Source organism: Drosophila obscura, unplaced genomic scaffold (assembly GCF_018151105.1).
Source record: "Drosophila obscura isolate BZ-5 IFL unplaced genomic scaffold, ASM1815110v1 contig_1, whole genome shotgun sequence".
Lineage (NCBI taxonomy): Eukaryota > Metazoa > Arthropoda > Insecta > Diptera > Drosophilidae > Drosophila > Drosophila obscura.
The window spans coordinates 2,983,037-2,998,127 of NW_024542679.1; the positions used below are offsets into that span (position 1 = coordinate 2,983,037).

The 15,091-nt window shown below is 48.6% G+C and overlaps 2 protein-coding genes across 3 annotated transcripts in view; one reads left to right on the forward strand and one right to left on the reverse strand.

The window, feature by feature from the left end:
• The window catches only part of LOC111079999 (elongation factor-like GTPase 1), a 78,311-nt gene that overhangs the window by 34,163 nt on the left and 29,057 nt on the right, over positions 1–15,091 (reverse strand). The gene's annotated exons all lie outside the window — the stretch shown is intronic.
• LOC111080000 (uncharacterized protein DDB_G0271670) overlaps positions 11,544–15,091 on the forward strand; it is a 29,160-nt gene continuing 25,612 nt past the window's right edge. For both annotated transcript variants that reach the window (XM_022375356.2, XM_041595020.1), the window contains exon 1: positions 11,544–13,658. In XM_022375356.2, coding sequence (XP_022231048.2) covers positions 12,084–13,658 — 1,575 coding nt within the window. In that variant the 5' untranslated portion in view covers positions 11,544–12,083. The remainder of the gene's footprint in view (positions 13,659–15,091) is intronic.

Sequence of the window (15,091 nt, forward strand, 5' to 3'; positions counted from 1 at the left end):
CGCTCTGGCTTGGATATTCAAATTAACTTCTGCAAAAATATTTTGGGAAAATGAGATCAAAACATTTCGAGGGCTTCCTTGAAAACAAATGAAAATTGGAAAACCACAAAACCAAAAAAGGAAAGAAGGTCTCAAAGAGCCACAAAAGACACGAGTGAAACAAAGTGAAAGAGAGGGGAGAGACAGCCCTTGAGAAAGAGACAAATGTTGAGGCTTGAGCTACGCAAAAGTGGAAGAGGAATGGGCACTGGGGGCTCTGGGGGCATGGGGAACGGGGTAAGGTAATTAAGAGCGTGGGATGCCATCAACGAGAGCTATGGAAAACCACGGAAAATGTGTCCCCCCAACCCCACCACAGCCAACTCGGGAAAATAGAAAATAAAGAGAAGAAAAAGTAAAATCATGAAATATGATAAACATGCGAAACATTTCTTACAAGCCAATTTCCATCTTCTTTATTTTCCACCATCCAAAAATGAGGTCAGGAAAAACACTTTCATTGAGCATAGAAATACACGAAATATACAGCAGAGCAGATACTGCGGAGCCAGCAGCGGCAGCAGCAGCAGCAGCAGATGCAGAGATACAAAGATACAAAGATACTATTTGGTAGAACTTTCTTTATGAAGCCATTTATTTTGTGGGCATTGTTTGGGCCCAAAGAATGCAACGCACAAAACGCTGAAATATGACATTGGGCATTGGAAATTGTATTAATTAATTTGCATATAAACCAGTTCAAGCAGCAGACGAAAAGAATAGCAATAGATACCGATACAGATACGGATAGTGATACAATATGTGTGTCTATCTTCCAGTCATAAGTTCTCTCTTTTGGGATAAAGAAATGCAAATGCAAACACACACACAAAAGCGTCGAAACGCGACCCCAGACAAAAGGCCAGTCCACAGTTGTTGTCCAGACTCTGTCGGCCCCAAGACCCGATCCGACCCGACCCTGCTCTCCCCCATCAGTAGTGGGTCACAGCGTTTGACACCTTTTTCGAGGCATATTTTCTGGTCCAGAATTTCAGCTGCGGATTAGTTTAGTTTCGCTCTAGAGTCGGGAGCAAGTGGTGACCCAAAAATGATGGCTAAGGAAATGCAAAATGAGGGATTTAACTGGTCTCAATCCATTACGAAGTACTGGAAATCCCTTCAAACCGATTTCCTGCACTTAATCCTGACAGTGAATACCATGGCCATAAAACCAGAGATAACCACATAACATTTTCTACCTCCAGCTACCAAAATTCAAGCTAATGCTTGTACCTAGATGTTGCAGAGTTCATTTAACCCTGTGGGGCTCAAATGAAGGCGCCAAATGGCTACTAAAAGGAGAGGGAGAGAGAGAGAAATACCCAGAACAGGGCTCTGAATTACAGGCTGGGAATGCCGTAAAAATATTACACAAGTACGGCTAGCTGCTAGATATAATAGATATACCACGTATAATGGCTGAGTTTATGGGTAGTAAAGCGTAGAAAAAGAGTCTAAACGGAGTAGAGTCTAAACGGAGCGGAGAATCTCCTCGGATGAGAGCGAACAACTTCATTGCGCCACTGACTGAATGATTAGAGAGAACAGCGACAACAATTTGTTGCAAGTTTATTTCGGTTTCGGGTTGGATCCCACAGCAGCAGCAACAGCAGCAGCAGCAGCAACAGCAGCAGCAGAAGCAGAAGCAACTCCCTCGCCAGTGCATCGGGAGGAAGGTGATAACTTTCAACGGTTTCACGTTTGTAATTGACTTTGGAAGTCGGAGTTGGGGCTGCCTGCCTCAGATGCTGCCGTCCCAAAGGCTGGCTGGCTAGCTGCTGCTTCTGCTGCTGTGGGAAATTAATGAATTAAGCAGAGTCGCAGGCAGGCAGGCAGGCAGCGGCGATGGCGGTGGCGGCAACACACAAAAAATGGAAATAAGTAATGCTCACATTACTTGTGGATGCCAAGTGGCAGGCAGCAGAGACTCGACTCCAACTCCGACTTTAACTCATTTCCACGACACTCAAATGAGCAAAAATTATTGCGGTTAAGTACGCCAACGAAAAGATTTTTCCAACTGAAAGAGACAGCGGCATTTGAGACAGAGGCAAAGGCAACGGAGACGGCAACGGCAGCAACAGCGCCAGCAGTCGAATCGGAAAGTAAGCTGAAGAAAAGTTTTAGCCGCTTGTTAGAAGGAAAAAACAAAACCAGTAAGGAAGCGCACATTTCGGGTGTAGAAGCTATTGATACCCTGCCACAAAGGGTACGTACAACAATGTGCGCCAAAGATAGAATCTGCATTGAGTTTGTGTCTGCTCTGAAAGTAAATTCAAGTGCTTTCTGGTGTCAGAGGTGTCATCATACCCCCTGAATGGATGGTACTACCATCAAGAAAGAGAGAGAGATATATGGGGAGAAAGAGAGCGAATGAGAGGGAATACTCCTCTTCCACTGATACCCCCTGCTGCTGCTGCTGCTGCTGCTGCTGCTGCTGATGCCTTTGTTCCTTTGTCGCGTTGCCGTTCGATGGCAGCAAATCGTGAATTAAATTTAAACGGCAGAAAAATACAAAATAAATAAATGGGACAAGTGAGCGATAGAGCGGTGGCGTACCGCACCCCCTCGGTACTCCTACTTCTACTCCTACTCCTGCTCGCAGTGTGGAAATTATAGGGCCTCCCTCGTAAGCGAACAGATCTTCTTCTTCTTCAGGGTTTCATTTATTTTTGTTTGTCTTGTCATTGATACGATTAGGGGAGGAAGGGGGAGAAAGAAAGAGAGAGAAAGAGAGAATGATGCGACTGGTGAGTACCCTCTGGAAAGGAAACCAAATATATTCAGATAAAGAAATGAAGGACTAGTCAAGAAATTCCCTCTAACTTTTGCACTTGCTAAAAGACTGCCATGAAAATTAATGACTGTAAGGATTATACTTTGATACAAATACCTGTAGATAGTTGCAACAGTTGCACTTCCCCATGCTCCCCATAATAATCCCACCATTGACATCTCCTTTCACCATGAAAGGCAGCGTCTTCTGCCATCTGCCATAACCCATAGCCACTGAAGAGTGGCCTCTGAAGTGAGGCAAGCTACGGAGATGGAAATCCAAGCTCTTCACTCAATAACGATCTCTAGCAGCTGATTGGAGTCCCAGACCCAGGCCCAGAGACAGAGACGCGGGCGACCAAATTGGCACATTAGACAAATTGTAGCCAGGATGGGGATGGGGATGGGGACTGCAGATGGGGAATCATCTGCAAAGAGAAGCGGCGTACATCTCAATAACAGTACGAGTAGGAGTGCGAGTACGAGTGGGAGAGTATTATCCACGACCGCAGAGAGAGTGCAAGGAAAATGCAAGGCGAATGCAAAAGCTGAATGAAAACTCTGGCCAACGGATCATCATAAATCAAACCGCAGCAACAGAGCCGCAAAAGATTCATCAGTCAATCGAGTCAATCGAGAGAGATGCGATCAAATGTCAGGCCCACACCACACCGCACACCACACACCACACACCGCACACCACACACCTCACCTCCCTCTCCGAGCTGCGACTTTGAACCTCATCCTCAGTTCAGTCCACAATTTAAGCCATCATTGACCCATTTTCCAGGCACTCGCACACAAAAGCCAACAGCCAGAAGACATCTCCTCATCCCATTGCCACTTGGGAATACTCTTGGCCGGCCAGCGATGATGACAACAAGATGATGATAATGATGGGGGGGGGATTGGGTATGGGGTATGGGGGATGGGGGATTGGAGGATGATGGGAGGATGATCCCTGGGCCATGTTCTGTAACGTGTTGCCATTTAATTGGCTTCGTGTGAAGTTCCAGCTAACTTTGCCAAATAGAGGCCCAGCAGTATGGTGCCACAAGTCCACTGCTCTGTGCCCCCAGGCCTGGGCTACTACTACACGTATCTGTATCTTCCAACGACTTTGACACTTTGGAACGGCTTGTCCAAGCAACAAAAACAATAACAACAAAAAGATGAAGTAAAGATACTCGTAGCAGAATGGGGAACAGAGCAGGGACAGAAGTCGGCGACTGCGTAACTTTGAAAGTGTCGGCGGCATCATCATCATCTCATACATTGTCTCTTGATACCCTTAATGAGGATCAGAGCAGTAGAATAGATTCGCTTTGAGTACAGGGATACTCTATGGGAGGTCAGAAACTATTAAAAGTGCTAGGAAAGGGTAAGAACTGCCCCTGGAAGTAATCACACCAGGCAAGAGTTCACAGAACTTTGATCAACGCTCCCAAGTCCCATAGATGCTTAAGAATTAAAAGTTAAATCCAATAGAGGCCTCGACTAGAGGAGTCTCTTTGTGAGTGTATTCCCCCTAGTGTCTGCCACATTCATCAGATCTGTTCCCTTCTCTCTGCTACTTCTAAACAATTTCTCCAAGAATTTTTCGTCATGGGCTTTAATTAAATTTTGTCAGCCTTCTTTTTTGTGTGGTGTCATGGCCTGTAGTCCGGATTGCCCTGCTATGCTCTGTTCTGTTCTGTGCTGGCCAGGCCTGTTCGAACGCGGGTCGGCAAGGTGGGGTCTGGGGTTCGGGGGTTCGGGGGTTCGGGGGTCTGTCTGTGCCATTGCCTGACAATGTTGACAATGACTTTGTGTTGTGTTACTGCTACTGTGATGTCACTCACATGACCAAAAAAAAAAACACGATATGTCTGGGGGAGGGATGGAAGAGAAGGTGGGCAGGAGGAGGCACTAAAACCGGCTAACGTTGCATGAGGCATGAGACCACAGACCAGAGCCCACAAAGAGAGAGACAAGCCAAATACATAATTACAAATTCATTTGGCACAATTATGCGGCACAGTTGCAATTGCCACGAGTGCAACGACACACGCAGCAGCAGCAGCCAAGTCAGGAGGCGACACAGATTTAATTGCATTTGGCGCAACGCGTTGCAACAAGTGGCAGAGAGAGAGAGAGAGACCTTGCAGAGACACGCGATTCCCCACAGTCACAGTCGCAGTCGCAGTAGTTCCTGTCCGTACACCAGAGAGATTATTGCTTGGGTTAATGCGAAAAAAGGTGAGGAGTGCGGAGTGTGGAGTGCGGAGAGAGGTTGCCCCAATGCGCAGCATTTGCCACGATTTTAATTTGTTTCCACTGCATCGTAACTCATTCAAAGGGGACGGGACGGGACGGGACGCGTATCGCGATAAATGGAAATGAGCGGCAATTAGTTCGTGGGGGGTGTCCGCTCCAGAGAGCGTCCGCTTCGTGTGTGCGCCTCAGCAATTGTGTGTCTGTGTGTGTGTGTGTGCATCCCTCTTCCGATAGAACATCTGACTGGTTCTTGCCTCCAGCTCCCTCTGTATCTCAGCATCTTCTGGCTTATCTAATGTGCATGCATATGGGGAGGAGTAGAGGAGGAGTATCCAGAGCCAGAGCCAAAGATAGATTCTTGTTTGGCCAGTGCCCGCTTTCACATGGGCAGGCAAAATCGCAGTATCCGCGCGGTATTCATAATCGGGAAATAAGTGAAATAAATATGAGGAGGCCGAACAGGTTGCTTGCCAGCGTACCAGAGAACCAGAGGAACCGCCAAAGAGTTGCACACACATTTTGTTGTAATAGCTTTCATTTGTGGACTCAGCGAATTCACTGGAAGATTAGGAACAGATTTCTCTCAGAGAGCAGAGAGGCAGAGCTGAGTTATGCACTCAGGAATATTCATTGATGATTCTTCAAGAGATCTGCAGATTATCTTTAGAGCTTCACGCATGGAGCAGGTTTTCCCTTGCTTCCCTTCCTTCATTCACTAAATGATTGATTAACTAAAAGATCTCTCAATCAGAGTTAATTTCCATCAATCTGAGGCCCATCAGAATGTATATTGCATTCCATTAAACCACTAAAGTTCTTGGCATCTCTTAGGCCGAACAGTTAGAGGATCATTTAAGCCATTTAGGGAACTGCCTCCCATCTGGCATTTGACCCACAAAACTCCACAGTAACCCAGCAAATGCTCTCCATTGGCCAGAATCTAACTTCTTCACATCCTGAAGAGTCAGAGGAGCCACAGAGCCACCGAAAATTGCCGACTTGAGCATTTCAAAATCAATTTAGCAGACAATGGTAATTACCATTCCCATTTCCATTTCCATTTCCAACCGTCTGACGACTCAACTGCCATGCTCTGCTCTGCTCTGCTTTGCTGTCTTATGGCCACGAAAGAGATTATGCAATGCCATGGCCACTGGACTGAACTGGACTGGTCTGTCGGACATGATTGTTTCAACACCAAACAGCAAACACCAACTGAGATTTCAGACTGCAACTGGAGCTGCCACTACTTACGGCTGGGAGTCAACGAACCCCACCACCCGTATGACAGCTGGGTGCAAAAAATGGCGCAATCCTTAACCGAAAAATAAAAGAAAAAGAAAAACCTTTGGCCATTTCCACACACACACATACGACTGTTACGATATGCAACGGTACCGGGTAGTCAACATAAGCCCAAAGTGGAACATTAAAGAACTTAAAGCCCATTACGAAACCTAGAGAGTAACCAAAAAAGCAAAACAACCAGGAAAGAAATGCTTGCCAAAGAAAAGCCAAATGTTTTAATACCCTTTAATACCCTGATGGATTGTTGCCATAAAAGCTGCAGTACATAGGCATATGTCTATAGGTACTGCTGCAAATATAAAAAAAAAAGCAAAAGCAAGGAATAATTCTTTAAAATACCAATTAAAAGATTATCCAACTGTTGCGGCAAATCACAAATTCAGCATATAGTGTCTCAGATGCCTGCTTGATCATTGCAATACCCTTCTTAAGGTGCAGTGTATTAAATACTTTAGTTTAAGTCGGAGAAGTGCAGAAGAACATTCAAGAGCACCGCCAGGCAGTAGCGGCAATCTGCCACAAGTACGAGTATATTTAATAACATATGAACGCGCACCAGAAGGAGGCACTGGGAGGAGGAGGCTGGGGATCAGCATCAGCATCAGCTGGAGGGGGCGCAGCAACGGCACTTGGAGGATGAGAAGTCGATGCAGGAGCTGCAGCATCTATGGGGGCGCCGCTAATGAGCGCCAAGCGGACACCCCAAGGAGCCTCTGGCACTGCCATTGCCACTGCCGCTGCCGCTGCCCCAACTGGCCATGGACTGGAGCACAGTTGTGTCATAAACAGCTAATAGACGCGTGCAGCGACAACTTGATTAATTGAAACCAAATGGGGCCCAAGTCGGAGCCAGAGACTGAGCCATTGATTGCAGCAAAACAAAAACACTGCGAGAAGAAGCCAAGAAATTTTATACGAAGAATTTGGGTAGCCTGGAAAGGAAGTTCCTCAAAAAGAGAATCAATATTATTGTCTGTCTGTTCTAACATAGGCTTCTGGTTTCTGCATTTCTCAGATACAGATACTCCTTCAGTTAATTCCTTCAGTGTAATCGCTGCGTGCCTGGCCACAATTAGAAACGGTATGGCAGAATCAGCCAGGAACTGGGAACTTGGAACTGGGAGAACGGACTGCCAGCGAAGCAGCATGGATGGATGGATGGCTAGTTGGATGGGTGGATGGAGTCACAGGAAATGCAGAGGCCAGAAAGACAGACAGACGGACAGGCCAGCAAGACAGAGCCTGGGCACAATTAAGCAAATGACAAATGGCATTAAATTGCATGCAAAATGATGGAAATTGCAAATGGCCAAGCGCCAAGCGCCAGTAGAAATGTTGCTGCTTCCCAGATGCTGCCACTGCCACTGCCACAAGACAAGATCACTTTGGTCATGGAACAACCAACAGCTTACACATACAAGAGAGGCAGTTGCAGTGGCAGCCACAACATGCTGCACATTCCAAGCGTTTGTCCGTTGTCCGTTAGAACTTGGTGCAGTTTTAATAAATTTAAATGTGCCCACAGAGACAGAGAGCCAGAGATCCAGAGAGAGAGAGGCAACAATGCCACAATGCTGTATATCGTGGCTGTGGCTGTCATTTAAACGGTCCAAAACAATTGGTAATTGAAGCCCCGACCGAGTCATGTTTGCAGCATCCCATTTGCATTGCTTATCACTGAATTTGTTGGCATTTCTGGGCAGTGCATTAGCCATGGACAAGGGGGAACCCTCGAGACAGCAGCAGCAACTTGGAGGCAGCAGATCCATCTCTTGCACCTACCCCATAGCTGTAGTTGGTTGGGCCTGCGATCAGGCGATCAGCCGATCAGCCGATCAGGCATCATGGCCATTACACTGCGGAATAACAGCTAATAACAGTAATAATTCAAATTAATTTCGCACCATTTGAAATCATTATGTGATAAAGACAGCGATAGCCAGAGCGCACTCTGTAGGCAAGGCGAGGCGAGGCGGGGCGGTGCAACAGTATCAAGATCACTATTAAAATAAAAATGAAGACAAAACTTTGGCAGATAAAAACATTGGCAGGCAGCAAACGAAAGGCAAAGGCCGAACCGAAAGCCAATAAAGTCTCTTCTTGGCCAAAAAGGAAAAAGTTGCACAGGAAAAATTACCGCCAAAGACCAAAAGATCAAACCGGGTGGAAATAAACAACAACAGCAGCAGCAGCAGGGAAAAGGAGAGGAGCAACAGAAGGAGCAGCCATAGAAACAGCGACAAAAAGAAGAAGAAAGAAGCCACAGCTGAAGATACCCTGGAAACTCGCGAATTGCCTTGGCGGCTGCTCCTTGTGCTGCCTGGCAAACAGCTGCTTGAAGTTCTGATACCCTCTGAGAGGGTATTTCCACAAAGAAGATTGCTATTGGCACTTGAGCAGCAGCAGCAGCAACATCGTGCGGCAGCGTCTGCCTCTCACTCCCTCATTTAAGCTCCCTCTAAGACGCCCCCTCTAAGGCTTGGTCTCTCCTTCGCTCCCCTCCATCTCAGCCTTTTCTCTCTTGGGGCAGACAGACAGACAGACAGAGAGAGAGAGAGCCCAGGCTCATGCTAAACAGCAGAAGATGGGAAGCAGCAGGGAAAAAGGGCAAGAGCCAAAGCCAGAGCATTTTCATCGCTCAGTAAAGTTCAAGCGTGGCTGCTGTGTCTGTTGTTTGCTGCTGCTGCTGCAGCCTCTTGTTGCAGTTGCACTTGGATGATCGTCGGTTGGTCGCATATTTTATGGCTAGCAAAGAATGCAGACGCCGCCGCCATTGCGTTGCTGCTGCTGCTGCTGCATATGCATAAAAGATAAGAGACGAGAAGAAAGTTGCATTGCAACCACGCAACAGCAGCAACAGCAACAGCTCACCCACTCACGGCTGTGTCTGTGGCAACATGCGGCAGGAGGAGTTACTACAACTGCTGCGGCATTTATCCCATAATGATTGTGAACGCCTTATGTGTGTCAGAGAGCTCCCCAAACTAAATGCTTCGAAGTCATAGAGACAGAGACAGCCATGCAGATGGAGCCCCCAGAGACGGGTTTTTCCCCCATCGATGCTAATGAAGGAAGCGCCTGAAGCCTTGTCAAGCTTCCCCTCTCTATCTACCTGTCCCTTGGGACTCGTAATAAACGATATTTCTTCTGAGGATCGCTTGAGGCTCTATTTCCTAGGTGTGTGTGTAAGGCATCGGTAATGGGGCTCTAAATAGGGCTAAGGAACCAAACCAAGCCTTTTTCTCACAAATTATACCACATTTGCCGCTGGCAAATTTCCCCCAACCTTGGCGGAAACAGCAGCCAAGAGCAACACTGCAACACAACAGCCACTGCAACATCCACAGCAGCAGAGGCAGCAACAGCAGCAGATGCAGTAGAACAAACATTTCCCGCATCTATCAGGTGCATTGATCTATGGCTATTTTTTTAATTAACGCTCGGTTTTCTTTCATTGCGCGGCTACGTGAAAAATGGGGAAGCTGCCTCTGCCCCACAGCCTCACAGCCTCACAGCTCCAAAACGGAACGGAGCTGAGCTTCACTTTGGCTCTGGGTCTCTGGCTGAGGTTCGTTTTCTTATAACTTATTTGTGATTGTTTTATTGCAGTTCCCAGGCCAACAGACGAGCTCTAGACCAGACTGCAGAAATCTGTACATGTGGAATGAATGCATAAATACTCTCCGAAATGTTGCTATTCAAAATGATAACGAGCTCTGGATGGAAGTACCAGGAAAGTGGGCTTTGAATTTATTCGTTTGTGGTGTATTTGTATCACATTAATAATACTTCAATGTGATTCGTTCGTATATGGAATGGCAGATGGCTAAACCACATTCTATCTGCATTATCACATCGAACTATATTTGCTCTTGAATCTACTACCAATTACTAATAAAAACAATCATGAGGAATGATTATCTAGAGCTGAAAACTTTTTCACTTTAAAATTCTTTCGCCTGTCAAGCCACGACAAACGCCATTCAAGTGCCAGCATACCCCCGTTTCGTTGTATTAGAGTACAATTATGAGAACACCCTGAAATGGAAATGGAAATGAATCTGGAGTTGTGACCAAAGTTCATTAGTGGTTCGGGGCACGTTCTGGGCTATAGATCACATGCCGAAGGAAATGGAGAAAGGTAAAAACTAAAGAAACAGAAAAAGAGACAGAGAGGGGGGGAAGATAGCTATTCCTCTCTATACAATTAAGAAGGCCGCGACAAATTATGTTTAATACGAAAGCATTTAACTAAATTGAACATCAAACAGCCAGAGACCAGAGAGCAGAGACCAGACCAGACCAGACCAGACCAGGGAAAAAGAGGAGAATTTTCATCAGAGATCTGGGGATCCATGCCAGAATGGCGGTTCCGGTGCGAGGTGTTTGAAGCGCGGTCTCTGGTTCTATGGTGTCTGGTTCTACCAGTCTACCAAATCGATGACAGGCTAAACGAGCCTCTGAGTTGACATTGAAGCGAAAGCAGTCGAACAGCAGAGCAGAGCAGCAGAAACCGAAACAGAGAGCCACCAAAGAACCAGGCCAAAACAGAACTGCCTCAGAGGTGTCTTCGGGCCGGGCCGGGCCGGGTTGGGTTGGGCTGAGACGAGTTTCTGTGCGTTTGTGGAATGACTAATTGAATGGGGAATATATACCGTAGATAGCTGAGATCGGTGGGAGATACAGACATATATACAGACATATATACACATGCTCATGCTGGATGGTTATTCTTAGAGGAAGGCGTGTGCCGGGCCGTGCAATTAAAGCCAAACCCCCCCGCCCAGAGACAGGAATCATTTGTCAGGGGAACCTTTGCAGCATTTGATCAAAGTTTAGCAACATCTGCCTGCAGCTTCAGCAACATGCGATGGAAGCTTCAGCAACATTTACTAGAAAGAAAGCGCTCTCCCACTCTCTCTCTGTCACTCTCTTTGGTTGAGAGACTCTCTGCGGATCGGTATGGCGGCGGGATGCAACATGTTGGCTTCAAACCGGTCCGGTCTAAGCCATGAACTTGGTGAAAGAACAACTTGTGGCCATGACCGGGATGTGGTTGGGGGGGTGTGTGGGTCTGGTTGGCCCTGGGAGAAAAGTCTTCTCTTTGCGCGACGACCGACCGACTCCGCAATGCGTTTTCCGCTTTGAAAATTTTTAAAAGACGCTGCAATCCAGCGGCCTGGAACATTTGTAATCCGACATTAGCCGTCTGCGGATCGTGGCCCGAAGACGAGCAGCGACCAATACCGATACCGACACCGACAGACGCATAGAAAAAATATCCCAAAAGCAAAAGCAGCAGCAACAGCAGCAGCAGCATCGCATCGAGCAGAAGATTCACCCATTCCATTCCGTTCCATTCTCCTCCTGATTACTGGATTCGCGATTCGCGTTTTCTTCTTCTACGAGAGAGAGAGAGAGCAGAGCAGAGCAGAGCAGGGCAGTGCAGAGCGTGTTTTTGCCGAGAGAGCTGTCAAAGCGTCACAGTTACAGTTAGTTGACATTAATCCGCCAGAGAAGCGCAGAAGAGATTAACGAGGGGGAGCCAAATACGAGAAATACACGAAAAATACGTGATTCGCGAGTGCAAAACAAAAAACAAACAAAAAACAAAAAAGAAAGAAAGAGAAAATAATATTGAGAACCCACAAAGTGCCGAGTGATTTTCCCCCCAGTGATCCATCCTCATTTTCCCGATCCTCAAAATGGTTCGGAGTAGTGCCACCGCCTGGAGCTGCTCCCTGGCACTGGCACTGTCACTGACACTGGCCCTGGTGGCCCTCGTTGTGGCCACGTCCGCCTCCACCTCCGATTATCCCGGTGTCATCGAGCTGGTGGGCTACAGCAATCGCAGGGCGCGCGCCTACTTCCAGGAGGAGGATCCCAAGCCCCAGGCCAAGCCCAATCCGCCCTCGGCCAAGACTCGGGCGGACATTGAGACGGTGAAGCGGAACATTCGCAAGTACGACCGTCTGCTCGAGCTGGACACCAAGAACCTGCCCGAGCAGCAGAAGGATATGCTGGCCAGGATCGTGGAGCGGGTGGCGCGACTCAAGGAGTCGCTGGACATCGAGGAGCAGCAGTTCAGCCAGCAGCAGGAGGCCACCTCCTCCAGGACCAGCACCAGCAGCAGCAGCAGCACCTCCACGACCCAACGGCAGCAAACGGAAGCCGAAACGGAAACGGAGCAAGAACTGGCGCAGGAGCAGAGCACCCTGCCGCCCACTGGCTCCACGGAAACCGAAACAGACCCCACCCTGCTGCTCGATGAGACGACGCTCCTGGAGCTGCAGCACACGATGAACGAGCAGGCAGCGCTGCAGGCGGCCGTCACGCAGCAGACGACGCTCATGAAGGATCTGCCCACCACCACGGACTTCAGCCAGGAGGCAGGAGCCGGGACGAGCGACCACAACGAAGAGGAGGAGACGGGCGAGACGACCTCAGCGAATCTCACGACGCAGCCAGAGATCAGCCAGGAGACGGAGGAGCAGTCCCAGGAGGAGGAGGAGCAGGCGGCAGCATCCACCACCAGCGACGAGGCCCTCACCGGTGCCACCGATCCCGACGATCAGTTCGTGGCCGCCCGCTCCAACAACAACATTGCAGCCATCACAGCGGCAGATGCGGATCCCAGCAGCAGCAGCACCACCACCACAGCCACGAGTGCGGGCAGCCAGCAGCGCACCCTCACGACGATGGGGAAGCTGAAGCACCGCCAGGCCACCAAGCGACCCTTCGGCCACAAGGTCACGACGGCCCTGAAGCGCGGCGCCCAGCGGCCGAGCAGCAACAGCGCGGCGGCAGCCAATGCGGCGGCTGCATCCAAGCCGCCCAGCGGCAGCACCACCCAGAAGCAGAAGCTCTCCACCAACGCCAGCTACCAGCAGAAGCAGCAGACGAAGCCCCTGCAGAAGGTGACGCCTTCCCTTGGCACATCATCATCCGCCTCCATGCCGTCATCATCCTCTGCCCTGCCCTCGGCCACCACAAATTCAGCTAATTCCGGACTGCCCATCGAGCAGCTGTACACACGCACCCCACAGGCCAACATTCCTCCCCTGGCAGCAGCAGCAGCAGCAGCAGCAGCCTCATCCTCTGCAGCAGCAGCAGCAGGAGCCCCAGGAGCAGCTGCCACCACTTACAGCAGCCAGCAGGATAGCCTCGTCTACGATGGCCATGTGAATGCCTCGGCGCTCATCGACAGCCTCAGCACAAATGCACGCGAGGAGTACTACCAGCAGAAGCTGGGATCAGCGGCCAATAACAAGGACAACAAGGTGAGGATCTCCATAAAGATTTAGACTGTGCAATACTATAACTTTGTAGCTCCTACACTCGTATCTGTAGTACCTTATTGCAATGAACTCTGGGATCTAGATAGAAGATAGGCACAAAAATCGAATCCAATAAACTTAGCTGGGGATCCTTACAGGAGACAGACTACAGATCGCAGACGGAAATAAGTTTACCGATCATTAAGCCCCAAGGATCTTTTGTGGGCGAAACAATTCCCACAGGAACCCTCTCAGATATCTTCACTTCTCTGCAGAGAGAACGTTGAGATCCCTAGAGATCTGTTTGCATCTCTCCTGTCAGCAGCTTAATTAGCGATTGACCACAAAAGTTTGAAAGTGGAAAGGGGAAATGGGAAATGGGGAAATGCTAAAAGAAAAAGGGGAAAGGAAAAGGTAAAGGTAAAAGGCAAAGGCCTGTCAATGTATCCTCCAGATACATACAATATATCGCAAGACAATGGGCCAGGAGACCCAGAGACAGAGACAGAGACATCCTACAGCAAAAAACACACAGCCAAAAAAAAAAGAACAGCAAAAACAACAACCGTTTCGAACAGACGTAACAACACACAAAAAACACAAGTAGAACCTCGGGTAAGACCCCGTCGAATGTCAAATGCAGAATTATTGGAACAACTTGACTCTCAAACTATCGCCAGCCACAAGAGGCAGGCAGGCAGGCAGCCAGCAAGCGATGACAACGACAATGACAACAGCAAACATCGGTGGCAGGAGGCAGAAGGCAGAAGGCAGCAGGCAGTTGCTGCTGCTGCTGCAACAAAAAGTTTAGAGTTACAGAGGGAGCAACCATCATAGGACCAACCAGAGCAGAGTGGAGCGAAGCATAGCCATTGGCTGTCTCTTGGCTGACTTGGATAGTTGGCCAAAAGCCGGCCACTTGTTATAAATGGAGCGCCTCCAGGCATTGGCTTTCCATTGCAAATCGATTGTCATAAGGCTGGGAGAAAGATCCCAGATCCGAGCATCCAGCTCGCAGCTCCCAGCTCTAGGGAGTCGCATCTGAAACGGAGACGGAGACGGAGACTGAGACTTTCAGTACCATAATATTGGAGTAGCATTGTTGAGTGGGTCAGTGTTTGGTTGTTGGTTGGTTGTTTGGTTTAGGCATCGTTTTGTTTCTTCTCTCTGCAGGGGAATGAGTGGGGGGAACCAGCATTCATCGTTGACATGGACAAGGGAGAGAACTGGTCAAGCCTTATTAGATGCAGCAGCCGCAGCAGCAGCAAGGAGAGACTGCAGCCAGAGCTAGAGGCACAGACTGAAGATGGAGGGCATCTCAGATGGGGGCTTGGGAATCACCATTGATTTGGGCAGGCATCGTCAGGCATCGGACATTGGAATGCCTGTGCAATTTGTTGCCACTACTGACCTATAAATTTTGATGTGCACCTAAC